General features: G+C 48.6%; 2 protein-coding genes across 17 annotated transcripts in view; one reads left to right on the top strand and one right to left on the bottom strand.

Moving 5' to 3' along the window:
- Positions 1-9,009: 9,009 nt before the first annotated feature.
- On the bottom strand, positions 9,010-19,596 carry MED8 (mediator complex subunit 8). The gene is made up of 7 exons (XM_082314570.1): positions 19,510-19,596; positions 16,269-16,387; positions 15,102-15,246; positions 14,275-14,415; positions 13,785-13,866; positions 12,501-12,749; positions 9,010-9,450 (listed from the first exon to the last, which is right to left on the bottom strand). The coding sequence occupies exons 1-7, from the start codon at positions 19,513-19,515 to the stop codon at positions 9,386-9,388; spliced, it is 807 nt and encodes a 268-aa protein (XP_082170696.1). The 5' UTR covers positions 19,516-19,596; the 3' UTR covers positions 9,010-9,385.
- An 18-nt stretch (positions 19,597-19,614) lies between these two features.
- SZT2 (SZT2 subunit of KICSTOR complex) overlaps positions 19,615-25,845 on the top strand; it is a 58,976-nt gene continuing 52,745 nt past the window's right edge. For 15 of the 16 annotated variants that reach the window (XR_014228442.1, XM_082314557.1, XM_082314558.1 and 12 more), the window contains exons 1-7: positions 19,615-19,661; positions 19,990-20,115; positions 20,286-20,459; positions 20,804-20,974; positions 22,879-23,010; positions 25,109-25,268; positions 25,735-25,841. Coding sequence is in view for 15 of the 16 variants with exons in the window: in XM_082314557.1 (XP_082170683.1) it covers positions 19,632-19,661; positions 19,990-20,115; positions 20,286-20,459; positions 20,804-20,974; positions 22,879-23,010; positions 25,109-25,268; positions 25,735-25,841 (900 nt within the window). In the remaining variant the exon portion in view is untranslated. The remainder of the gene's footprint in view (positions 19,662-19,989; positions 20,116-20,285; positions 20,460-20,803; positions 20,975-22,878; positions 23,011-25,108; positions 25,269-25,734; positions 25,842-25,845) is intronic. The other variant, XM_082314565.1, reaches the window with a different exon arrangement.

Here is a 25,845-nt window from a genome sequence, read left to right as displayed (position 1 = left end):
TGCAGCTGTGTGGGGAAACGGGGGGTTTCAGCCCTCCAGCTCCTGAGTTTCTCAGTTTTTATGACAGAGTTAGAAATTCTCAAAATCCTGGCTTTCTGGGGAACTAAAATATCTTTTTGATCATGTCTGATTTATATAGTAAGTTTATATTCTCTTATTCACTGAATTTATAACTATGGATTTATTTTTTTTAAATATGGAAAATTTAAATTTTGAGCTTTTTATGTGGCAAAAACATTGACATTATTCAACTTGAAAAATCTAAAAGATAATAAAAAGAGCAAATTAATTTAGTGAAATTAAACACATGCACTGGGCCCTGTAATTTTTCAGTAATGTATTTGACATACATAGTTTGCAAATTCACCTACCTCATTACACTTGGGGAGTGAAAAGACAATTTCCAGATCCTCCCATCCTGTTCTTTTTAATCCTGAAAAGCCAGCGATTTTGCAAGTGATCAGATAAAAACACTGAATGTAAACTGGCTCTCTAATGTTGTTTAACCCATCTCCCTGTCTCCCGAGGTTGGACCCTGAAGCACTATCAGCCACACATCATTGCTGCACACCTTCTCTGTGACTCCATGACAAAAAATGACAAGTTGATTACGCTGGCAACCGCAGAACATCCAAGAAATGCTCCTACACCACTTCTGTCTCTACTGAGAGAATAAAACAAGGCTTTCGTGGCCACTAAATTGGAGACAGATGACACTACTCGGAGCCTGAAGGACCATTAAGTGCCATAATGTCAGTTTGCGATTTCAACAAATAGAGATGGACAGATAGGCCATGCCCGAGCGCATGCTTTGCTAAGCTCAGGCTGATGTGCTGCCTCCTTCCACAGTTGATATCAACATTAAGTGACTCATCTTGTGCAAACTTTTGTCTGTTATTTATGCTGATTACATCATCCTGGCAGTAAGGCCAATTACCCCATCGCTGTCAGTGTTGCCCTCTTCCCCTTCAGCCAGAAGAAATACCTTTGGTCCTGGAATCCGAAGTCCCTTGCAGCCCCTCAAGCTACCAGGAAACAACTCACAACATTTCTGTAGCCAGCAGGCATGAAATGACCCCGCTGACATTCCTGCTGTAACATGATACTGTAGTTTTACTTTAAAACATCACCTGGAAAAAGGCATACGGTGAGATAAAAGGGAAGGTAGAAGCATCACCCGGAAGCTCGCAGGCACCGTGTTGGTGCGCTGGAGCACGGATGCTTTGATGGCAGACTTTCACCCTGGTGTGTTTAATTGCTGGACTTTGCCTGCCAGCCAGGGTGGGCAGCACGCATGACTGCGGTTTCCTGCCAGGACGACAATTCTTTATCAGCTACATAAAAGCCAGCAGCCTCTCCGGTGTGAGGCCTGACACCCAATTCCGCGGGCTGGCAACATCACCCCAGCAATGCGTGACACCCTAGGGTCCTCCACAGACATGCCAGAAGTCTCAGCCCGCTCTGGACCTGCTAAAGCATCCCCATTTCTTCCTGTGGCCTATAGGATAACTTTATGGAATAACGGTGCTTGTTCCAAATCCACGCAAATCCTGGGTGGGGAACAGGCAGCAGAGCCATGGCCAGAGCAAGGTGCCCGAGGAGGCTAAAAGCCTGGAGAAGCCCATGCTTCAGTGCCTCTGCAGGCACAGCGGGGCCAGCTCAAGGCCCAGAACGGACTGGTGGGAGGCTGGAAAGGGTCAGGAGGTTTGGGAGCTTCAACACGTGCAGCACAGCAGGAGTCCTTCATCACCAGTGCAAGCGTTTGTGACTGTCCACGTGCAGTGTGCCGTGGCAGGAGACCATGGCAGCTCTGCGAGCTCTGTCTCTGGTAGGGACCTGAAAACTGCCCCTTCTCAGGGAGCTTTCAAGGCTGTCTCATGGGCACATGCTCCTGAAGAGAGAAAATGCAGGTGATGGGAAAGCCCTGGTCCTGCTCATCCCCAGAATCTCCCTTTCCATCTGAAGATTTTTATTTTATGTCTGTGATTTAGAGCCCACAGGAGTTGATCGGCTCCAGCAACCTGTCCCAGACTGCCTGGAGCCTGAGAGAGCAGCTTGGCAAAGCCAGGTGACTTGTCCACCCCCAACAGGCAGTTGGGATTACAGTCAGATTTGGTGACTTGACACCCACATGCCTCGCTCCGCAGCTGCGTCCCAGGGCTGCCCTCCTAACGTGTGGTGCAGCAGCGCCATGCAGCTCCACGGAGCAAACAAAGCCAGAAGAAAAACCCCTCCCAAGTGCTGCAGGCTTTGCTGGAGACTTTCCTGGGAAGACTTTGCCTTGACCTGAAGTGGCCACAGAGTCCTGAGCAGAGGCTGCCCAGGCTGGGTGTCCCAGGTGCTGCACCTCGGCCGTGGAGCAGCAGGGCTGCGAGCAGCCACTGGTGCAAGCTGCCAGGCGTCAGGCTGAGCACGCTGCTGGTCGCTCTGCGGGGACTAAGCCACAGAAAGGACATTGTCAGAGCGGAGGATTGTTCTGGGAGAACAGGCCGCACAAAGGGGGATTGTTTTGCCGTGAAATGAGGCCGTGTTTTGGGTCCAGCCGGGGCTGGGCTTTGCCTGCCCATCCGGGCTGCAGGCTGGCGGGGGACGCTGCCTGCTCCCCAGTGGCTGCTGTCCTCCCTGGCCTGCCTGGCATCTTCTCTGCTTCTGGGGTTCTCCACCAGCACAGTCAGCAGCACAGTGCATGCCCCGAGACCCACAGTGTGTGGGGGGAGAAAAGGAAATTGAGGGATAAGAGAACTCATGGCAGGTCCTGCCATGGGCTCCCGCACCTGCCTGGCAGGCCCAAGGGGCATGGGGGCAGGGGAGAGCTGCAGTGGGGCAGCTCCCACGGTGAGGGGCTGCAGTGTTTCACCCAGATAGCCAGGAGCAACCGTCCTCCCTTGAAGAGACAGATATAACCAGGAGGGAAACAGAGATATGCAGCAAACTGCTCCGAGATAGTGGGCAGAGAACATAGTGGCCTCCTTTCTGCAAATACTCGCCTCTCCAAAAAGTGTTGTTGATGGTGAACATCACAAGCCTCCTTGGATGCCCTCAGGCCTGTGCTGTGTATGGGGACAAGCATCTTGCACTCGAGCTCCAGCAAAACACAGCAGGGAGCACAGGACGCAAAGAAGTGGAGGAGAGGGAGCTGCATGCCCAAAATGTGGGTTGGAGCATTCCTATTAATTCCTATTTTTTTTATTCCCTACATGAGTGAATACAAACGGTTAAGAGCGACGGTGGGCGCACCCACAGAGGCTTTGTTGAGTCATTCCTGGCTCAGCAGCTGCCGTGGGGCTTTGCAGCCCAGGGCTGTGGGTCCTGCTGCCTGGCTCCTCCTGCCCGCAGACCTGTGCTGCCCAGCTCCATGCCCAGCCCCGAGCTCTGCGGCGTGGGGCTGCACATGATGTGTGCTCCCCCAGAGCCCCATGCAATCGAGTCACGACCTGGTGCATTGTTCCACTGACTGGAGCAAAACTGGCTGCACTACGATGATGATGATGATGACTGTGGCTGTTTCTATTGCTGTGATGCCCATGGGAATGTAAATACACAAAAATGAGACAGCCAAAATCATGGCTTCTCGGCCCCACTTACGCAGAATGCATTTCTCAGGGGGGATACAAACCAGTCCTGTATTAGCTACTGCCATTAGCTCTTTAGGCAGTGCTTTGAAGTCCCGCCACGCTGCTGCAGCAGAGCAGGAGACAAGAGCCATCTCTCCCATCCCACACAGCAGGACCCTGACTTCAGTACTGCATCAGTACCAAAAATAAACTCCATGTAAACATCCACCGCACTCTTCAAAGCCCAGTTCCTGCGGGAGCAGCACACCTCCGTGCTGCGTGCCAGGGCGGGCAGAGCCCAGGACTGGCACATGACAGCGGGAGACAGATGTGTCCCACCAAGGCCACCTGGCAATAGGCACAGAAGGGAGAAATCTGGGTTCAGAAGAGGAATATCCTGGGAAACGCTGCAGCTTCAAAATAACACTCACAGACAGCAGTGATGCCCCTTTGGCCCAAAGCACGGCCAGCAAACACTCAGTGAAAACCATAATGCAAAAGTACCCTGGGGCACAGTCTTTACTCAGAGGAAAGGAGCTGCCGTGCCAAGTGGGACCTTAGCACCACTGCTAATTTGGTGCAGAAACTGCTTGGACATGACGGTAGCAAAGGGAGAAGCCTTACATAAAGCGGGTAAATCAGTGACAGAATCTGAGCAGCAGTGACAAGATAGCTGCTGCAGGAACCACAGCTCTTGATCCCCTGACTTTGGAAAATATGTGTCTCGATCAGAAAAATACATGCGGTAATTTCCTTTCTTTAAAAACACACACACACAGAAAAAAAAAAAAAAAAGGCGACAAAAGCTTCTCCTTCAGAGGAGCCAGCCAGCACACTTTGCATTACTCTTATGTGCTTCCTCATGTACAAGGTTACCCCTGAGCAAATTGCAGGAGGTTTTCATTAATTTCTAAGTGCAGGTTTCCACCAACGCAATGTTCATGGATCCACCCAGAGAGCTACAGTATCATAAGAATAATAAATAAACTGTGGAGTCACATCAGCCTGAACTATTTTTATGGGATATAGCACAAATACATCCAAACATCCCGTCTCTCGAGTGTGTACTCTTACTACCACAGCATCTATGTGAGGTACAAAGTGGTGACATTTTACTTCTAAGACAGATGAAGATTTATTGCACTCAGTTGGAAGGAGGAGCTCTGTGGGATTTTTCCAAAGCGCCTGTATATTCATTTTTAGGCATAGGCTGTCATGTAGACATGCTCTGGCTCTCCTGGGGCCACCAAGCTCATGGAGGAAGCCCAGGGGAAAGCGGAGAGCCAACCTGGGGTTTCTGCTTCCACCACTCGGACATTTTCCCTCTGTTTGTGCCTTTGACTTTCAAGCAGTTTCCGAGCTTTTTAATGGCCAGTTCAGAGGCATGTTTTGCTGCTGTTTCCATGTGTTTGTCTCTCCTCTATGAGCTGCAGGTGAAGCTGCTTTGGGAGCGATGCAGATGCAAAACTTGGCTTACTGCCTTTTGGCAGTGCACACCCCATTATATTGCTTCTTAGCATAAAAATGTGCTCAGGCTCCCTCAATCCATCCTCCGGAAGACTTCTCCTTTGGTCCCAGACGTTTCTGTCAGAAAGGTCCCATCCTAGCAGGAGGATGGAAACCAGCCCCCCAGCCCACACCAAGACCCTGCCTGCCTGCCTTAGCTGCGATACGGAGAGTGGAGAACCGCGGAGGTTCCCCTCTCTCAGCTGTCCCCCTGATCTTTTTGGTCACGTCTCCCCTCACACCTTAGATACTTCACCTCCACTGTAAAGGCTTAATGACACCCACTTAAAAGATCTGTAGGTTAAAAAAAACCCCAAATGTTACGTTTTTCTTTTTTAAACAAAAGAAGACACCTGTGTGCACATCTCCGCTTGGGGACAGGACGAGAGAACAAACACACGGCAGATGTTAGTTGTGCTGATCAGTGGGTGCAGAGAGATACAGGGAAGCCGTGGCACCGTGCCAAGCTTCACGGCTTCTAGAGGTGAGCTGGCCCCGGGGCAGCAGCAGGACAGGCTGTGGGCACCACCCAGCACGGCTGGATGCATGGTACAGGCTGGGAACGGTGGGACTGCAGATAGCTGGGCAGGAAGGAAAGGCAACAAATATCTCACTCCTGCATTTGGGAGGAAGCCAGATGAAGCATTCCTGTCACAAGGGTGAAATGCTTTCCACTCTAACAGTAACTCAGGAAGATGTTAAACAACAGTTGCATAAGGCAAATGTTCAAAACTCAGCAGTCCAGGTATCCTGCATCCCAAAATTAAAAAAAAAACAAAAATCTGTTTTTAAAAATCTAAATGATTAATGCTGACATTCAGTAAGACAAGGAAGCCTGGAGAAGCTCCAGAGAACAAGCAAGCTGATGTTATGCCAGCATTTTAAAAAAGTAAACAGGATGGTCTTGTAAACAGGTGTGTCTATTCAACAGTCATCCCATGCAAAATAATGACTGAAAAATATGTGATCGTATCGATAAAGACTTAAAGCAGAGAATATAAATACCAATCATCAGGGATTACAGACAATAAATCTGTCAAACTAACATGCTAATTTTTGTGGCACTGTATACCCTTCAATATGGGAGAGCAAGCTGGCTGGTACGGCAGCATGTGCGATCAAGGAACAGGAGTGCCGGCGACCCGGCCAAGTGCAAGGCAGCAGAGGAGATGCTCCCAGGGGAATTGGCACCAAAGGTGTGTTTCTAGCAGGGAGCGCTAAATAGTGTAAAGCTGGTGACCTGGAAGAAAATGAAGTCATGACGGGTAAAGCATGCTGACCTGGGAGCTGGGGGCACATCAGCCATCTGGAGCCCTTGGGATCCCTGGGGCAGGGGGGCCATGCAGCAAAAGGTGTCCATCCTCTGCACTAGAGCCCGACTGGTACTGAGCGGGGGGCAGAACAAACCAGCGCATGTGCTCTCTATCACACTCCTGCACCCGTGCTGGGGCCCAGACAGCCCGGCAGCGCCTGCCGTGCGGGAGCTGAGCCTCCTCCCTGCCGGAACTATCCTACTAGGAAGAGATGATTTCAAAAATGGATTGGACAAGGCAGGGAAAATAACCCTGAGGGCTCATCATGGCAGCACATCCCATGCTCGCGGGGAGAGCGTGCTTCCCCAATTGCCTGCTTGGCCCCTGCCACAGCGGGGCACAGACTGAGCCTTTGCCCTGACCCAGCAGGGCTGTGCTTTTATTCTGACACAGTGCGCCGGGAACGGTGAATCCCTGTTGGACTTGCAGGCCATGGTGACAAGCAGTGGACCATGAATTTCCACCGTGACTTTATGGGTAAAAGGCTTGTTCCTGTTCCCTGTTTAAACATTCAAGCACTGGCAGCGACTGGATAAGAGGTTAAAGTCACTCTGCATTTGAAATTCCCATTCCCACAATTAGAATAGCGTGTCCTAGTCCAATGTCCCAAAGGACACAGATGCATAAGAAAATTTGGACGCAAGCCAAGAAGCGGAAAATGGAAAATATGTCTTAAAGCAAAAGGGACTTTCATCAGTTCAGTTTATTGTGAAAAAGGATCAGGAGAGCTTGATCATAATATCCGACTCCTCTCTCTGGGACTAACAACTCAGGGGTTCACTCCCTGGCTGAGAAGATCCAGCAACTTGAAGGGAATTAAAGAAATACAGCCTCAATATAAGGTGCAATAAGAAACTTAACCTTTAGAACAACCTACCAGCCACTGTAGCAGAGAGGTATCAGTTCAAGATCAACTGTTTTCCTAACAACAGTGCTCCAATTTACACAAGAACTAATTCAGGGCAGCCTGTGTCATGCAGGAAGTTCCGCTGGCGAGCCTAGCTGGCCTCCCCGGCTCTATAATCTATGGAAAAAAACCCTGCCTGTATTTCCCTTCCTCGCGTCCAAGTGTGTGAAAGGTCTGGCCTGCCCCACTGGAGGAGTTTCCGGGAGAGCCAGGTTAGCGCGGGTAGCAGGCAGCCACGCTCTGCCCGCGTCCCAGGCTGCCCGGATCGCTGGCCCCGGCGCTCCTGCGCTGAGACATTTTAGCTTTATAAGGAAGCCAGTCTGGGGGGACGAAGCGAAGCAGCATTCTAGAGCTGAGGCTCCATGGATGACGAGTGCTGGGGATCTGACGCACGTTCCTCTGACAGTTTTCTGCCTGCCTTGCCCACCAAAGCAGGGACATGAGATAGAGCAGGGAACGGCCGTCCCTGCGGTGCTCAGCCCATCACAGGGCATAGCCCTGCAGGCTCGGACTCCCCTGCCATCGGGCTCCAGGCATTGCACAAAACCCTCGCACCGGAGCCAGCAGCGTGCTCCTGCCTTCCCGCCAGCTCCCCACTGCAGTCAGTGGCTCCCGAGAGAGCCAGGAGCTCCGTGTTCATTAGGAGCAAAAAGCAATCCCATCGGTCTGGCTGGGCTGGTGCCATCGCAGACATGTCGCTGGGCTCATTCATACTGGAGTGGCTTTGCTTCTTGTATAAGCTGCTTGTGCTTCCAGCTCAACTTTCTGCTTCCCAGCTCAGTGCTTTTCAAGGGCCCCACACATCAAAATGGGTCGAAAACTGCCCTAGTCACAGCTTTGTGGAAGGTTTTGTTTTGGGAGAGCAGCCCACAGCCTCCACAAATAAGCTGGATCTGATTAGCTCAGAGGCAAGCAGTGCAGGAGCAGCTGCAGGCTGTATCTGCTGAGTGGAGATTTCCTCACCCGTAAGATTGCTGACAGATGCTATTGAGTAAAATACAGTGCTGGCTTTCACCACAAGTCAAAAAGGAAGTCCAGGCAAAAGCAGCAAGAGGCACGACGACGGTTGTCTTTGGGATAGTGCTGTATGTACTGACAGGCTCTGTGGGCATGCGTCCCCACCCTTTATTCTCAGAGGAATCTTTTATTAGCCAGATTATATGTTACAGCTCAAGGGCAGAAAGTAGAACAGGGATGGCTTCACAATGCCCAGTTCCAAAGAGAAATGGGCCAGACCTCACAGCCTGGCCAATTCAGAGGTGCCACGGTCCTGAGCAGATTGAAATACCTCTACTGAAGTGATGAATTAATCCTGAAGTAGCTAAGAAACTTTATAGGAAACACAGAAGCAGAGAACTATGGAAGTGAAATCAGATCCAGCTGCGATTCGCAGCAGCTCTGTGCTCCTGTTCCTGAAATGCTGCCTTCTTGCTGTGAGCCTTGTAACAGTCTTTCCCAGTATTTTGCTTTCTGGGGTATAGTCATAATGGATTTACAATGAACAAGATGTTTACTGCTTATGTTTGTACCCTGCTGACTCACTTTATAACAGCTCTTTACACATAAGCCTGCAGCTCCAGCACTCAGCCTCCAACATTTTCTGTGTATTTTAGATTGGAGCTGCTCTGTAGCCTTACCCAAAGAGAAATGAGAGTCCTTATGACCCGAGAGATGGACACCAGTGTCTCATAGTGTGCATAACAAGGTATTTATTCAACAAGAGGGAGTAAAGAACGAACGTTCTGGGCAAACAAGCAGAAACAAGGAGCAGAGTGCTCTGTGCAGCTCTTCAGGTTCTGCATCAGGAAAGGGTCGTCGTCCTCCAGGCCGGAGCTGAAGAAGATGGGATCAATACCAGAAGCAAAGTCCTCTGCTCTGACTGAACAGAGAAGTACTTGTGTCCAGGAGACATGGCCGCTAACAGCTCCACACAAGCCACCCAGCACTAAATAAAACCCAGAGAAGGGCCTCATAACCCCTGTCTCCCTGGATATGGTATGTGGACATGTGAAGGGACCTGGAAATCCTAGAAGGAATCCAGGTGCGGTGGCTGCAGCAGGAACAATGCTCGTAACTGCTGTTCCCTGGGTCTGGTTCATCTCAGCTCATCTCTGATACGGATGCATTGAGGCAGATTTGATGTTTGTTTTTATGCCACTTGGCATTTTTCCTGGAGAGAGAAAAAAGAAAAAGAAAAAGCAGTGCAAAATGGGCTGTATGAGAGGACGTTTCCTCAGGAGCATGCAAGACTCACAACAACCCTGTCTGGGCTTTTCCTGTTCCGCTCCAGGTACCACACTAGGCTTACCTGCTACAGCATCTGCCAGCTTCTGACCTAACACAATCAATCTCTTCTACAAATTGGCATCTTTCTCTGTTGAGAAATCTCCTTGACAATTCCTGTGCCCCCCTGCTATCCCCTCAAATTCTCTCCTTGTTCCATCCTAAACAAGCCTTTCTCTTTGTCAGGAGGCTCCTACAGGAGTGTGGGACTTGTTCAGTCTCACAGAAGTACCCAGACTGATCTCCATTTCCATTCCAGAGAGGCAAACACAAGAGCCTGTATCTCCTTCCATGTAGCATTATTTATAGTCAGGGTGTATATTTAAATTACTAAGCCTCTCTCAGATCTCTTAATTTCTCTTAACCACATCCACCTCTTGGGCATTATTACTCTTTGCTGATACCAATCACACATGGGAGTGTGTTCAAAGACATTGTACTAGCAGTTTACAATAAGTGTACAGTGCTAGACAAAACCGAGATGATCAGAAAAATAAACAAAGAGTGATTGAAGAGCAGCACAGAAGGATATTAAAAGAACACTCCTTCAGAAAGTGGAATGTGTGTTCAAATTAGAACAGAAAAAAAGGACAACTTCTGAAAATTAAAACTGTAGGCAGCAGGACAATAAAAGATTCAATGAGCAAATGGCTAAAAGAATAAATATTATTAAATTTTCTCAAACATATCCAAAGCGGGTCATTGCCTGCAATGAATTGGCAGGCAATCTGATATCACTTCACCACTAACAATCAGTAGACAAATACTCCAAAAGGGAGAGTGAACAGGACTGCATGGTTCACCCACATTTGGAATACTGTGAGCGGTGCCGGTGTTCCCAGTCTTGAAAACAAACAGAAAAGGTGCAGGTAAGAGTGACAAGGATGGTCCAAGATATATTATAATTTTCGCACAGACATATTAAACAGAATAGGGCTCACTAGCTGGGGGAAAAAAAAAAAGATGGACAAAGGGTGGAGGACATGACAGACTTCCAAAAAATGAAAACAAGTATGGAGAAAGTAACTGAGGAATGATTATTCACCATTTCTCACAACACGGGTAAAAAGGAAACATGCAATAAAATTATCAGACAAAAGATTTAAACATAAAAAGGAAATTTTTTTAGGCCAAACATGTGATAAAGCTGTGGGACATATTGCCATATGTGTTGTAGAAGTCAAAATTGTAATTCAAAAAGGAACTGCAGAAATTGATGGCTGTGATACCCACTGGTCTCAAACCAAACTCTGGCTTAAAATCCCTAAACAACTGCTGTCAGGATATACTTTGTTCCTATATTCTTTCAGCCTTGGTTATGGGCGCTATCAAAAGCAGGATAGTGGGACTGACCGTTGGCGAAACCCAGTATAGCTGCTCTTACCAAAAGGGAACTTCCCGGTAACACAGGCTGGACAAGTGCTCTTGTTACCAGCACGCTCTGCTTGATGTACAGAAGCGACTGTCCTCCCATCCTGGAGACAGCGTTTGTGGGTATGCAGGCAGAAATCACAGGGGCCTTTTCTGTCTCCAGATCACAGTGGAAATTACTTTCTAACTCTTACAGAAATACATAATTAACTTAGGATTAATATTGTTGCTCAAGTTCATTTCTGAACAACAGTCATTATACAGGCAAGAAAACACCAATTAGGATATCCAATCTTCAAAATCTCAATTAACATGAACATAAGAATGACAGTACAGGGTTAGGCCCGTAGGTCCCCCAGGACAAACCCATTCCTGACAGCAGAGGACATTTAAGGAGGAATACCAGAACAGGGCAAGCCTGCGGGGATACCTCTGCAGAATACCCCCTCAGCTTCTAACATATTGTGGGGCTCAGGGACTTGGAGTCAGAGATGGTATCTTCAGGATTAGCTGCTGACTGACTTTTCATCCAGGTATTTACCTGCTTACTTACTTTTCCATCTCATATAAACTTTATCTACCTATCACACACTTGGCAATGTGCTCTACAGTATAATTATTTAGTATTCAGAAAAGTATCCCCCTTTCGTTCTGAATCTACAAGCTGATATTTTCATCGGTGCACTTTCGTTGATCCTTCTGTATCATGGGAAACAGTAAACAATCATTCCCCATTCACCTGCTGAATACAATTTGGGATTTTATAGGCTTCCATACTTTCTTCTCCCTACCCCAAAGCTACCCCCGGTAGCAGAGAAGAGATCAGAACCGCACATAATATTGCAGGTGTGGGTGCCCAATGGATTTATACAATGATGTAATGATATGCTCTGTTTCTCTGTTCTTTTGCTAGTAATTCCTAACATTTGGTTTGCATTTTTGCCCCAACTGAACATCCAATTAATATGTTTACAGAACTATTATGTCATGTGTCTATTTCCCAAATACAAGTAACTACATTAGAGTCCAGGTGCTGGACATGTAAAGTCAAACTGCTATGCCTATGTGTTTTCACTTTAGATTTAATACAAATGTAATCTACTATTATTAAGTGAAGTCAGTTGGTATATAAAATCATTCTGTGACTCTTTACAGACAGCTTTTGTTTTTTTCTTACCTTAAATAACTCATTGTCATCAAACTTTTCCACTTTTATTGCCTACACACAACTTAAATTTGACAGCAAAACCCCCAGCATAGATCCCTGCAAAACTACACTGTGATCTCCCTCCATATTGATTCCTATGTTCACTAAGTCTATTATTAAAATGCTATTGCAGTGCGAGTTAAGAAGCTGAAGCTGGATGGCTGGGATCCATTTCAACCTCTGAGCCAATTTTAAGCAGGTGTTACTCCACTGTTACAACCTGACTCATGCTGTTAAGGCCAGAAAGGAACCTCTTACTCGGTTATATCTAAAAGGTGGCTGGGGAAGAATCTCTACATCTGCATTTGTCTTTCTTGCTCCCTGCATTTCAATTGCTCTCAGATATGCAATGTATTTACCTGGCTGTCCTGCTTGCGCGATCTGCACTCCTGCCAGCATTGGCTGCTGCTGAGCTGGTGCACCTGACATTGGGACCTGCTGCATGCCTGAAGCACCTGCAATGATGCCACCAGCTCCTGGTTGACCTGACTGGACAGATCCTCCAGAGCCAGGGGGTCTCCGGTTTGACAGTCCTTTCCCAAAGGCCACAGCGGCTACCAGCGCGTTGGTATCTGCAGGGTTGAAAGTCTGCTTGTTCTGTCGTAAACCTGTAGAAAAAGAAGTGATCTTGGAGCATTCTAGCAATCAAGTCTAAAAAGTAGCATAGCTGGTCCTGAATTTACTTTTCTGCTATTTTGGTGCATGTAATAGAGATCAGCTTCTGGCAAGCTGTCCTACAAGAGTCTCAGCAGGGTCAAAGAAGCTGCAAAATCCAGGGACAGCGGTGATCCATGAACTTCTCCACTGAGAGCAGGGCATACGCTGCTCAGGGAAGGAGGACAGAGAGCGCCAACTCCTCCATGCCCATAAGCATGTTCCCAGTAAAGGCATCCTATGGTAGGTAACAAGCACTGTGTTTTAGATAAACAATGGCAACATCCCCTTCTGGAGACTCATGAGCAGCATGGTGTCTGCGAGTTTTTCTACCACACACCTGCCCAGTTATAGTATTAATCCTGGAAACCAGACAGAATCTGTGCCTGGGTCCTTGCTTACACTATGTGTGTGTCAAAGATGACCAAAAAAAATCCCCACTACCTTTAAGAGTTGTGCATAGCACTCCCAGGAATAGTGAACAGCTGATGGCCGAGAGCAATAAAATACGGATGTCCAGCATCAGAGTCAGAACCAGAAAAGGCTGACCATGAGTCTGAAGAAGCCATCATCTAGAGGACGTCACACAAAAGTCTGCCAACAAACATGTTGTGGACTCATTCAGAACATAGCTAAGGGGTTTCCCATTCACTGCTATTACATTTTCACAGCTATTTTTATTAATCCAAGTTGATTGGGATGTTTTCTTGGTAAATACTTACCACTTCCTCAGAGGGGGACATGGCAAAGGGCTGGAATGACCTTCCTGCCATGCATAGGTCACACAAGCAGGACACCTCGCACCCACAAGACCCCTTTTCAAGTTAGGGGGTTCCAGGACAGCCAACCTTGCATCTTCTGGAATGCTTTCATCTATGCTGCTCATCTGCATTTCCCATGCTTCAGGCTCTCTGATTTACCTATTTTGCCAGTACTCTCTCAAGCCTGCTGCTTGGACCCTGTACCCCACTTCCACTTCAGTGACATACCTCCACTTTCAGATTCACGCTCCTCTTTACTGATTTTCTCCAGCAGATTTGAGCACATTTTGTTCAGACTTTGGATCTGTTTCTGCAAAATGAAAACCATCAGAAACCGCCAGGATACCTCCAACTCAGTACAAGCCAGCAAGGTAAATGAACAAGGGTCTGTGTAACCAAACATAAGCATTTTGGTAGCAGAGCCTAGAAAGCCCAGTGCTAATGCACGCAGGAGGGCACTATGGAGATGGGATAGCCTTCGCCTTTCTCTGACTCGTCTGATGGCACCTCCTGTGAACAGCCAGCGGGCTGGATACCCTTGGTTTCTGAAACTGTGGAGGAAACCAAACCTTAGCTAGGGTCAGCTGGAGTAATCTCAGACAGAAAAGGACAGAGCAAAAAAGAAAACTGTCAGATGGAAGGGTGAAGCAAGCAGAGTTAAAGGGCATCTTGTGCCCTCGGACTAAGAGGCAGAAGTATCAAACTCTTCTTCACCTACCTGTGCCACATCAGGGCTAATTCGAGCTGCATCTGTGATCAGCTGCTTCTCCTGCTCCTCCACCTCAGGGTCAGGCTTAGTTCGAAGATGGTCAGGCACAACCTCATGGCTGAACACTGGCACACGCCCCTCTGTCTGCCGCTGCAATAGTTGGACAAGCCACACTCAGAGCCTCCTCCTCCAGCCCAGCACTCAGACAGCTCAAGACCAGAGCACAGGCCACGGTGCTGGAACAAGGCTAGTAGCATGCTGTGGGGAAACCTTGGTCTGGGGAGCGTGAGGAAGTTTCAACAATTTGTCTATGAATTCCTGCACTGTGCCTCTTTAGTCAGAGCAACCCACGGGGGTCTGCAGTGCAATCCCACCAACGTGGCCATGATCAGTTGAAATGTTTTCTTGCTCAAGCAGAGAATAAATGTTGCCAGTGCATGCCGGAGGTTCTGTAGCACACCCCATGTTGGTCAGATGACAAACAGTGCACATTTAGATGCAGATGTCTGACAGAAACAGCACAGCTACAGCAGAGGAAACCAGGAGCTTGCAAGGAGACCTCCCAGTTACACAGTATGACATTATCTCTTTCAGCCCCAACATCATGAAAATAATGTATTTATGGACAGGAACACCTCCTGTAAAGTGTATCCAGTGCAAGTGCTTGTAGGTGAAAGCCCCCCAGCAAAGCAGGTCCCAGGCAGAACTACTCATCACCTTTTCTTTCTCTACACTCAGATCTGAGGAATGCCAAGCACAAGGAATGGCAAGCTGGAGCAGATACACAAGCACTTTCTGATACTCCAGGGCCAACCACTCAGAGGGAAGTTTCTTACCATGATCTCCTCATCACGGTCTGGAGACAGCACTAGGGGTATGATAACCTGGTTTCGCAATAGTGGGGTCTTCTCATGCTTCAGCACTTTATTCAAGGTGTTCAGCTGCCCTGAGAGCAATGCAAAGCTGTCCAGAACTGAAGGCCTGGGAAAGCAAATAAAGAGGACAGAACATGGGAAAGGATGTCACAGATGGCCTGTATCTCTTCTTCACTCAAATGGCTGAGAAGTGAGGAAATAACACTATTACTCCTCAAATCAGTCTACTCCAGGCAGTAAGCAGTAAAACCGAGGGCTGAATGTGCAGGTGTGGACAAACCCCAGTCCCTGCTGCAAATAGCCCAGGGACAAGCAGTACCACTGGAAGTGGCAGTTGTTTGGGATCTCAGTCACATACACAGAAGCAACGCTCTCCTTATCACTGTCTCTCCCAGTGCAATTCTAGAGCAAGGCCTGAGAAACAGCCAGGAGAGACAATATTTATAGCTTGGCTATCCAGACTAAGCAATAATGAAGCAAAATAACTGATAATCTTGTCAAAGAGGTCCCCTTCAGCTTGCTCTCTCTGGGGGATTCATCACCTCTCCTGCCTTCTGCAACATTAACTATAAACGCTAACTGCCTATGAAGCTTTGCTGCAGTGGCAGACACTGTCTAAGATACTGTATAGTTTATTAAGCTGTAGCTATAACATCTTTAAGCTCCATCAGGAAGACAATGCCACCTTGCAAGTCTCTCAGACTGTCTGGTAAAAACATGCAGAACCAGCAAAACAAAAGAGCTCAGTTTATACCATAGCCAGAAAAGGCCAGAAAGGTCAAGAAATGCAGAAAGAACCATTGCTCATTTTATAGCGTATATGGGTCTCTAAGATACTTTGTCTGAGAAGCTTCCAGTCACTGCAGATGCAAGTCTAGTTCTCATAAAGTGTCTAGATTAAAAGGTGTTAGCATGACTCTATTACTATACAGCATGAAACCAATGGATTTCAACTGGTTTTCTGGTGGAAGGCGTGTAGTAGTTCCTGAAGCAGAAATGTGAAAAGCAAATTTAAACCTACTGACAACAGGCTAATGGCTTTTAATTATACTTTGTGGTCCTTTGAGCCGCGTCTGGAACGGCTTCAGCAGTGATCGACAGTGCCCCCAGCTCTGTGAGACACCTTACCATGTGAGTCGGTCATACTCGTTCTCCAGCTTGTAGATAAAACTGACCAAGGAGTTCTTCAGGTCGGCCACCTGACTGATGAGCGCCTCCAGGGTCAGCTCCAGCTGCTTCTCCTCTCTCTAAAAAAAGCCAAGACAAGGGATGAGGACAAAGCTTAACACCCTCCCAAGGTGTGGTGGATCCACACACATGCATCCATAGTCCAATCCCTCCTACAGAGCCTCCTTTTCAGGGGAAGCAAACAGAGACTCTGGAAATAAAAATCCTATGGTTTCACACTGACCCCTTCCCCTTGGGTCAGAACACTTAGGCAAGAGACTTGTGCCTGAGACAAACCCTTGGCTAGCTGTCCTCTTTAAGATCTAGATGAGTATAGTGAAGACATTATCACTTACATCTGCTTTTTACAACATCAGGCAAAGTCATCAAAGTTAGCTCGTGCCACCTTTACGAGCCATTTAAGCTAACCCAGCTCAAAGTAGATTAGCATTCCTTCAACCTTTTCTGACAGCAGATGTGGGCACAGCGATGTCTTCATCCAAAACAGCCCTTTGCAAAATCAGTATCAGGTCTATGGCCCAAAGACTCCAGTTTCTGCCCTTCACCTCATTCTTTACTTTCTTCCTGCCCAAGTGCCACTTCCAGCTGCTAAAGAAACTGGCAGCTCCTATTCTACTTGTGCCTTCCCAGCTGCAAGAGGCCCTGGCGTGACAGAGGCCGCACATACCGACACAGGCACACATCACCTCCTGCCTTTTGCTCTGGATTACGTTGTTTAAATAACCTTTTCCACTGACGTCCCCAGGTGAGGGAGGATGGTGACAGAGTGTCAGGACAGGGGTTCTGTGGCCAAAGACATCAAGGCATACACCTGACTCTTGCAAAAACTCTCTAGAATCTTATCTATTCTAATTTATTCATACTACCGTATTGCGCAAAATATAATTAAAGTCCTGGCCTTAATGAACTGCTCATGTAAGTCGAGAGCTGTACAATAATAATCCATAAGGAGGGTGGGACAAAGCAATCAAATAATAGAAAGGGAATGCTGATTGGGAAAGCAGATAGAGTGACTCAGGCTGTTGGCATGCTTGCTATTGGGTTTGTTGTTGTTCTGTTTAAATACACTGCACCAGCGTGAGCTTCACTGGAGAGAGGCATCTTCCATGCTCACGAGAACACAAAATTATTCTATTTTATTTATAGTCTGACAAGGCTATAAAGGCTTTTTTTAGTAACCCCTGATCAGACTTCACTTTACTTAAGCACCCTAGAAGAAATGGCTGAGTCAACTCTGGTTTTGATCCCCAGTCCATGGAGCGGATTCACGGAGCGCATTGCTGAGTGGTCCACCTCGCGATACAAACACTCTCCTCCATCTTGTGATGGGAGTACACAGTTCCTGTGCAATTAAGAAATGAGTCTACAACTGTTTGTGTGCACTGTGTTTGTGCAAGAAGATTAACTGATGCCTGTATTACAAGTTGGGCTGGTAGCCAGTGTCTTACTGCAGGGGTGGCAGGCATACGCACCCGTGACAATTCACCTGGCCCATTGCCTGTGCTTATCCAAGAAGCCCTGAAGAGGATGAATGAAATCCTATTGCACAGGCATTGCTCTTGCGGCAGCAGCATACTCCAAGCCTCTTTCTTTCGTAGTCTCTCTCCAAAGCCGTTAGGAGCTGGAAGCAGATGTAAGCACTGCAAAGCATGCATGCAATAAGACTGACCGGAGTTTCCAAGGAATGCTGTGCCTCTTGCAGGCATATGCTATATTCCAGCAGTGCTTTAAGGAGTTTGTTAGCAATAGTAAATTGCCCCGAGGTAGTAAAGATAGGGCTTATGGGAGGGGTTGCTGAAGGACATCCTGATACGGAGCAACTGAGAGGTAAAGGTGAAATTCAGAGTAGGTAAATGTAAAGCAATGCACGTGGCAAAACAAAGGGGGAAAAAAAAAACCAATCCTGACTTTCCATACACAATGACATTCTCTGAGCTGATAACGTTATCACTCAGAAACAAGATCTCGGGATTATCTGAGGGTAACCCGTGAAAACATCTGCCCAAGACTCAAGAAGCAGTCAAGGAAGTAAAAGCGATAACAGGATGTATTAGGAAAGCAACAGAAAACTAAGGATTGTTATGTCATCGTATAAATGCATGCCTCATTTGCATCTTGAATATTATATGTCACGCTTGTCCCTCCAACTGAAAAGGGATATAGTAGGAATATGTACAAATAAGGGCAACACTGATGATCAGGAATATTCATCAGTTCCATAGATGCAGAAGTTAGAAAAGAGACCAGTATGTGCAGGTGGCTGAAACGAGGAGAGACAATAAAGCAAACCCTACAGACGAGGACTTGCAGGACAATGCCTTTTCACTTTCTTTTCCGGTAGGACAACTGGAAGACTTGCATGAAGCCAGCAGGCAGCGGTTTCAAACAAACCAAAGGAGGTTGATCTCTACAGCCCGTTAACCTATCATTAACCTCTGCAACGCTTTTCCATCAGACATTACGGATGCTAAAAATTCACAGCGCTTCAAGAAGGAACTAGCTCCTTCTTCCATCAGTGAAAATTCATTCAAGGCTATTAAACACAAGGGATGTGCTTGCAATGGTTTATGCAGAATGACATCAGTAGCTTATTTTGCTCTCACAACTTCTTTTGGGCATCGGCTTCTTGGCTAGTGGCCAAGCCAGGCTGCTGGGCAGGTGGACCCAAAGGTTTGATGGCTCTTACCGAGGGCTGCAGCGAGGGCTGAGAGCGAGAGGCCCGCTCAGACAGCCGTACACACGCTCACCCCGCAGCCGTGCAGCGAGGGGAGGTCGCTGCGCAGGAAAGCACGGCACCAGCCGCTCGAGGCCGAGCTCCGTCTCCCCCCCAGGCTGCTGCAGCCCGGGGTGGGTCTGACCCCCGGCAGCGGCCGGGCCGAGGGCGGGCAGCCATCACCGCCGCAGCCCCCGCCAGGGCCGGGCCAAAGGCGGCAGCGGCACTGGCCGCTGCCTCAGGCCGAGCCCCGCGGAGCTCGGGGCGTCCGTGGCAGCGGACACCGAAACGCGGAGCCCGGCCCCGCAGGCCGCGCTGGCCTCCCGCCCGCGGCAAGGCCCCGCCAGCGGCCCGAGCGGGCCTGCAGCGCCTCCCCGCCCCGCCACCGGCCCGGGCCGCGGCCCGCTGCTCCCGGACGGGCCGCAGCCGCGCTCAGCTCAGCCCCGGCCCGGCCCCGGCGCCCCTCACCTGCATGGCGGCGCCGGCCCGTTGCCACGGGAGAGCGGCGCTTCCGGGTCAGGCCTGCGCCGCGGGGGCCGGGCGGGCGCCGGGGCGGGGGTCAGAGGGCGCGGGGCGGGGCCGCGCTGGACATGGCGGCCGCCGAGAGGCCCGACTCGGAGGTGGGAGCGGGCCGGGGGAGCCGGCGCCGGGCCGAGCTGAGCTGGGGAGGGGGGAATCGGGAGCCGGGGGCAGGAGCGAGGTGCGGGGTAGCCGCGGTGCGGGGGACAGGGCCGCGGTGGGGAGCGGCGGGGCTGGCCTGGCCTGGCCTGTGAGGGAAGGCGAGGGGTGCGGGGCCGAAGCGGCCTGGGGGCGGGGTGCCCGCCTGGGTGCCCGCCTGGGTGCCCTCCTCGGTGCCCTCCTCGGTGCCTTCCTGGGTGCCCGCCTCGGTGCCCTCCTTGGTGCCCGCCAAGCCCTGGGGTGACCTGGGCCGCTGTCCTCTCACCACAGGTGGAGGAGGCAGGGCATGTCTTCCTCCTGATGAAGAAAGACTATCGCATCTCCCGCAACGTGCGCCTCGCCTGGGTCCTCAGCCGACTCCATCAGGTCATCTGGGCTGTGCCCGAGCCGGAGCTGGTGAGTTGGTGCCCAGGGCTGGATGGTGTCACCACGGCCTGATGTAGCAAGCTGGCTCTGCGCCTCTCATGAGTAGCTGGACCCTGCAGATCTTAATCCAGTTCCCTTCTCTGATCGTTTCTCTGGCTTGGCTTGACATTCTCTCATGTATCATATACTTGTTCTTGTAGGTGAAGTCAGAAAATGAACTTGATGTTCTCAGCATCCTGCCTAACGGGTGGCAGCCAGACGAGCCCGTCCAGCCCAGGCCCTATCTCCTCGTGCCCTCTACGCGGGTCACCTTCCTGGCCCGCCAGTACCGATTTGTGATTGAACTTGATCTGAGCCCTTCCACGGGGATTGTGGTAAGGGCAGAAACTGCCTTTTGGGGTGTTCTGCATTAAAAGGCTTGACCTGCTTCTATTTGCTGAGAAGGCTTATTCCTCTCTGTGTTAGTCTTGACTTTTGCAGAAGCCTTGCTTTTCCCAGGAGGGCAGCATGTAGTGCTCCTAGCTAGGCAGCTTAATGGCAGATCCTGTTTCTCTGCTGAATGCTCAATGCATGACTTTTGTTTACGGGCAGCTGTCATTTTAATCCAGTTGCCATTGCAGAAGGATGTTTGCTGTTGGCTCTGTGTGGTGGGGCAACCAGCAATGAGACTGAAAGTCCTAGATGATGAAAAAGCTGTTCCCTTTCTCTGTTTCTGCAGGATGACTCAACAGGGGAGATAATTTTTGATGAAGTGTTTCATGCCCTTTCCCGATGCTTGGTGGGATTGTTAAGACCCTTTCGTATCCCTGGCTCAGACATTATCTACCAGCCAGAGATCTTTGTCACTATCCAGGCTTATTCCTCCATCATTGGCCTGCAGTCCCATCAGGTAAAGTTCAGCCTCTCCCTTGGCACGGCTTAGCGTGTGAGGAGCTCGCTGTATGGGCTTCCTGTGAACACAAAGGAAAGTGGGGACATGTGGTAACTGGGCTCTGCTATCTGTGATGCTGCAGACTTGTCTCATTAAAATGTGCAGCCTGGTGCGGTGGGGAAGTGTATGCGAGCAACTTCTCCTTTCTGGGCAGGAAGCGGAGGTTTCTCCTGGGGGAGCAGGGCCCAGCAGAGAACGCCGCCCACAGGCACGGTCTCAGAGTTGGGCCACAGGGAATATTTCCCTCATGTCAAATGTGTGCTTGTTGTTGTTGTTTTGTTTGGGTTTTTTTGTTGTTTTTTATTTATTTATTTTTGTTGACTAATTCTTTTTGGCCTGTTATAATTAGCTTGAAGCATTCAAGAAGAGCTGGTGTGCCCAAAAGCTTGTCTGCCTGCTCCATCTGTGTAGCAGTGGTTTATTAAAAAATAATTGCCTCTTCCTACAAACCTTGCTCTCTTTTTGCACTGGTATGAATATGTTTCTCCTTGCTGGAGAGAGCAGCTGGCCCCAGTATTGAGATTATCAGTGAGATTTTACTTGAGCCAGGGCAGGTCTGTTTAATAAATTGAAGTCTGTTTTATGGTGCCAGCGTGGTTTTTGAAGTTTATCCTCGATCCCTTCCATCTCACGGTATTTTCACATTATTTTCACGTTTCTGATGGTGTATTTCATCCCTTTGCTAATACAGGGAAAGTGGGTGGTAAGAGGAGGAGCCTGTTAGTCTATGCTTGCTCTGTCCCTCTCTCTCCCCAGCCCGCCTCTGCCCAAGCCTTCTGCGAGGCTGCAGCCTTTAATGGTCTGTCTAGTGCTTGAAGAGCATGGCCCTCGCTTTGGTCCATTCTTAGGTCTTACCAAAGTAAGCGTAGCAGGAATTTCTCCATTTGCCCATGATGTTTTGTGTGTCATCTTGTGCAGCTATCCTGCAGACACCATCATGCTTTGCCTCGGTATCTCCTCTATTTACACTAAATTGAGCACTCTGAAGTTGCTACGTTTTTCTTCTTTGAATCTCTCTAAAGACCCGTTTATTGTATGAGGCCAGGAACTGTAATCTCTGGGTACAACTGGATAAGCTTTATGTTCCTTTTATGGAGGAAAAGGAATATATGTGTATCACTCATCCAGGAAAGCCTGTCTATATTGTAATCATTTACTTTTCCTATGTCACTATGAGGTCTTGCCCATCTGTGGTTGAGGGAATGTGGATAACGTGCAGCGTCCCACCCGTCCATTGAGTTCTTTGTCTACGCGTTGTTTCTTTTTTGCCTCCTGGTTGTGGACAGCGATTGCCTGTACAATGATGGCATCTGTAAACACAAGTGTCATCCCTGTCAGCCTGGGGGGTTTCTGTGGTGGCAGGCTCACTCTATCATATCACTCAGCCTCTTTTGTAATGTCCAGTATAATTTTTTCTTTTCTTTATTCAATTTGCTGTTCCTTTATCCAGCCACTTACTGGAAGATAATTGGATCAGTCTATAGGTGAGTTAGGTTGGAACAAACAGGCCTTCCTTAGAAACATCAGACCAGAGTTAATGGCATCTAACAAGGATCCCACATCGCTTTCTCCTGACAACTGCTTATCCTGGAAGAAAGCAAATGAAGTAGAAATTTCTTACCCAAGAAGGAGATTTCCCACAGAGTGATGTGAGCATCTGCTGCGGAGTGCACTGCAAATGCCACAAGACACTGCTGCTCACAGGCAGTTGGCCCTGAGCAGGAATAGTGAGAAGAGGCCTGTGCTGTACCTGTACTTTGTCAGGGATGTGTCTGAACTTCACCGTGCAGAACTGTGTTCCTCTGTACCATTTTGGGGGCTGCTACTATAAAAGCTTAACTTGATGACTGTCCTTTGGCCAGGTGCTATTCCAGGGCTGTCAGCTGGATGAGTCGAAGCGAGAGGCCTTTCTGCACCAAGTTTACACACAGCTGTGTGCCTTTGAGAACAAAGTGGCAGAGATGCTCCAGCAACAGTACGAACCCAAACCGCAGGTAAGGAGGGCAGAGGTGGTTGGGGTCTCTTGGCTCCCTGGAGATCTGCACTCTGAGGCCCCTCCGGTGTGGGGTGGCAAGAGGAACAGCAGCATAGGTCTGGAGAAGGAACAGCTAAGGAGTTTGTAAGATAACTTTGTGGGATCCAGTAATGAGACTTGAACACTGAGGAAAGCAGAACCAATAAGTGTTTAGAAGGACTGTTGAGAATGGTTACCTTCTGCAAGATCATTGTGCAATAAAGCAGCCTGACTTCTTGTACATCATGGGACAAACTGCAGGATGTGCCTTCTCTCTGAAGAAGATGGTGGGAGAGGTGATTATGCCCCTATCATTAATCTATAAATAGCTGTGAATATGCCCTTGGGCCTTGTTACATTTCTTGAACGAAAATATTTCCTTGTTACCATGAAAACTGACCATGAAACTGAATAAACAGCCAGTGCAGTTTCTAATGCTCCTTGAAATCTGTGGCAGATACTGTTTAATAGCCACGGATATAGGTATCAGCAAGTTAATGATAGCACAATAAAATACAGCTTAGGATGAAATAAAAAGTGAGACTGTAGGGATTCAGACTGTCTATGGATTTCTCATCAAGATCATCTCTCCTGATCTTGGAAATGAAGAATGTGAAGATTACATTGTGATACTGCCATGTTCACACGGCAGTCACAATCATATCTGTGGGCACTCTCCTTGCAGTCACAGGCATTCTTGGCCTGGATGAGGTTATTTAGTCCTTATTTAGCATTAGTTATTAGAATTTGGGCAAAAAGGGAAAAAAAAAGTCTCAAAATCAGATGAGCAAGAGGCTACTGGTGATCTGTTGCAGCTGCATATCTGAAGTGCCTCAAATCTCATATTCTAGCTGAAATTTATATCTTTGAATGCTAAGACCGTCAGTCCTGGAACAGAAAGAAGATTGCAGGAAGTAAATACCTTTGCCGCTGTGTCCAACTGCTGTTTTTGCAGTGCTTTGTATGCATTCCTGCTTGCTGCATTATTTCTCTCAGGGTAAACTACCCTGTAACTTCTCCCATGCAAATGGGGGAAAGAGACGCGCTTTCAGGCCAGAGGGACTGGTGAGTCCTGCCACAGGCTGTGGGGTGGAGGTGGGAGGCCCCAGGGGAGGGGCAGGGACTGAAACTTTTTTACTTTTGAAGTTGCATTAGCTGTATCATTGTCAACAAGTGTCTGAATTTAAGGATGGCAAATTAAAGTGATGGATAGTCAGGTTTTTTGCTCACAGCCACAGACTGCTTCCATTTGTGCAGAACAGAAGTTTAGTTAGTTCTAATTTTCTTTTCCCAGCTCCAATCATCTGTAGCTTTGCAGGGGAGAGTCTCGCCCATTCTCTGTATTAGCAGTAAAAATGAAGCAATAGTTTATTACAGGGTTGAACTGCCAGAGCCTTCTGGAGATGAGGGGACTATGACTGCAGTAGGTTCCTCACCGGTATAATTATACAAATTTCAGGCTTTGCCTGGGGGATGTTTTTCATAGAAGATGCAGGAGAAGCCTACCTGCATTTGCTTATATCAGCACTGCATGACGAGTGCTGTTTGAACAGAGTTAAATGTATAGGCACTAGACTTTGGCCTTACGAGGCTCCTTACCCCCTCTGCTGCAGTGCTTCCTGAGTGAGACATAGCCGTCTCTACCTCTCCAGCGTTTCTGGGCTTTACTTGAGTAGATGCTGAATAGCTGCAGCTTCTGCTAAATGACAAAGGAAACAGAGATATCCACCATCTCTTTAATTGGAAGCTGCTTTGCTCTGCAGAGGAGCTTTAGTGACCCTAAAGTGTCTCGTCTTTCCCCTTCTGTGAGAAATCAGCTTATAATACAGCTCTGAGCATGTTGTCCCCTTCCTCCACACCCGAGCAGCCTTGCCCAGCTGTTCTAAGGGGCCCAAGTGACCAGGACTTTGAGAGCACCTGGAAATTAAAGCTAGAGGTGGAGTCTGCTGAAGTGTTCCAAGGCTGTGGTACCATGGGGCTGCTAGACTGATGGCTGTTTGTGAGAGTGAGAACTAGGGCTAGGCTGAAGTCTGCCCCATGGGGCTTTGTGTTTTGTTTTGGTTTTTTTACTTTTCCAGGTGGATTTGTCACCCCTGAGCCAAGAGAGCCCTGGTGATGTGCAGGAGTCTTCTGGGAGGAAGCCCAGCATGTCTGTTGTCACTGCCGATGTTGGCCTCGTCAGCATGGTCCGGCAGGGGATCCTAGCGCTGCAGCTGCTGCCCTCCAACTCCAGCGCAGGTTGGCCTTGTCCGCTGGGTTAAAGTTTGCCCAGTTGTTTGTGAAGGGTTGTATTCCTCCTGCCTTAGGCTGAGATTAATTTAATAAGGGCTGGTGTGTGGACCCTTCTGTTAGGGATGAAATTTCAAGAGCAGCTTTTGCTCTGCACTCTGTGGGAAAATTGTGGTGGTGGGAATGGGGAGAACAACACTGCACCACGTGCCATGTGTCAGCGTTAGGGAGTTTGTGAGGAAGCACAGCTGTGACTGTTGCTCAGGACAGCCCAGGGTGTGCAAAGCTGTGCTCTGCTTGAGTGCTTTGCTAGTTGGGAAGTTTGCCAGCTCCAGAACACCTTGGAAGCTCTAAACCAACCTCAGGATTTTCCTTTCTGCTTTTGCCCTGCCTGAATTTTATCTCGGTTGGATATACTGAGAGAGCAGTAGCTGGTTGAGATGGAAGATGCACTAAGATACTGCCTTGTCTACAGGTATAATAATAATTACAGATGGTGTGACTAGTGTCCCTGATGTGGCTGTGTGCGAGACTTTACTCAACCAGCTGCGCAGTGGCACAGTGGCCTGCTCCTTTGTACAGGTAT

This window comes from Platalea leucorodia (genome assembly GCF_965183815.1).
Source record: "Platalea leucorodia genome assembly, chromosome: 5".
NCBI lineage: Eukaryota > Metazoa > Chordata > Aves > Pelecaniformes > Threskiornithidae > Platalea > Platalea leucorodia.
This window is presented reverse-complemented; position numbering and strand designations above follow the sequence as displayed.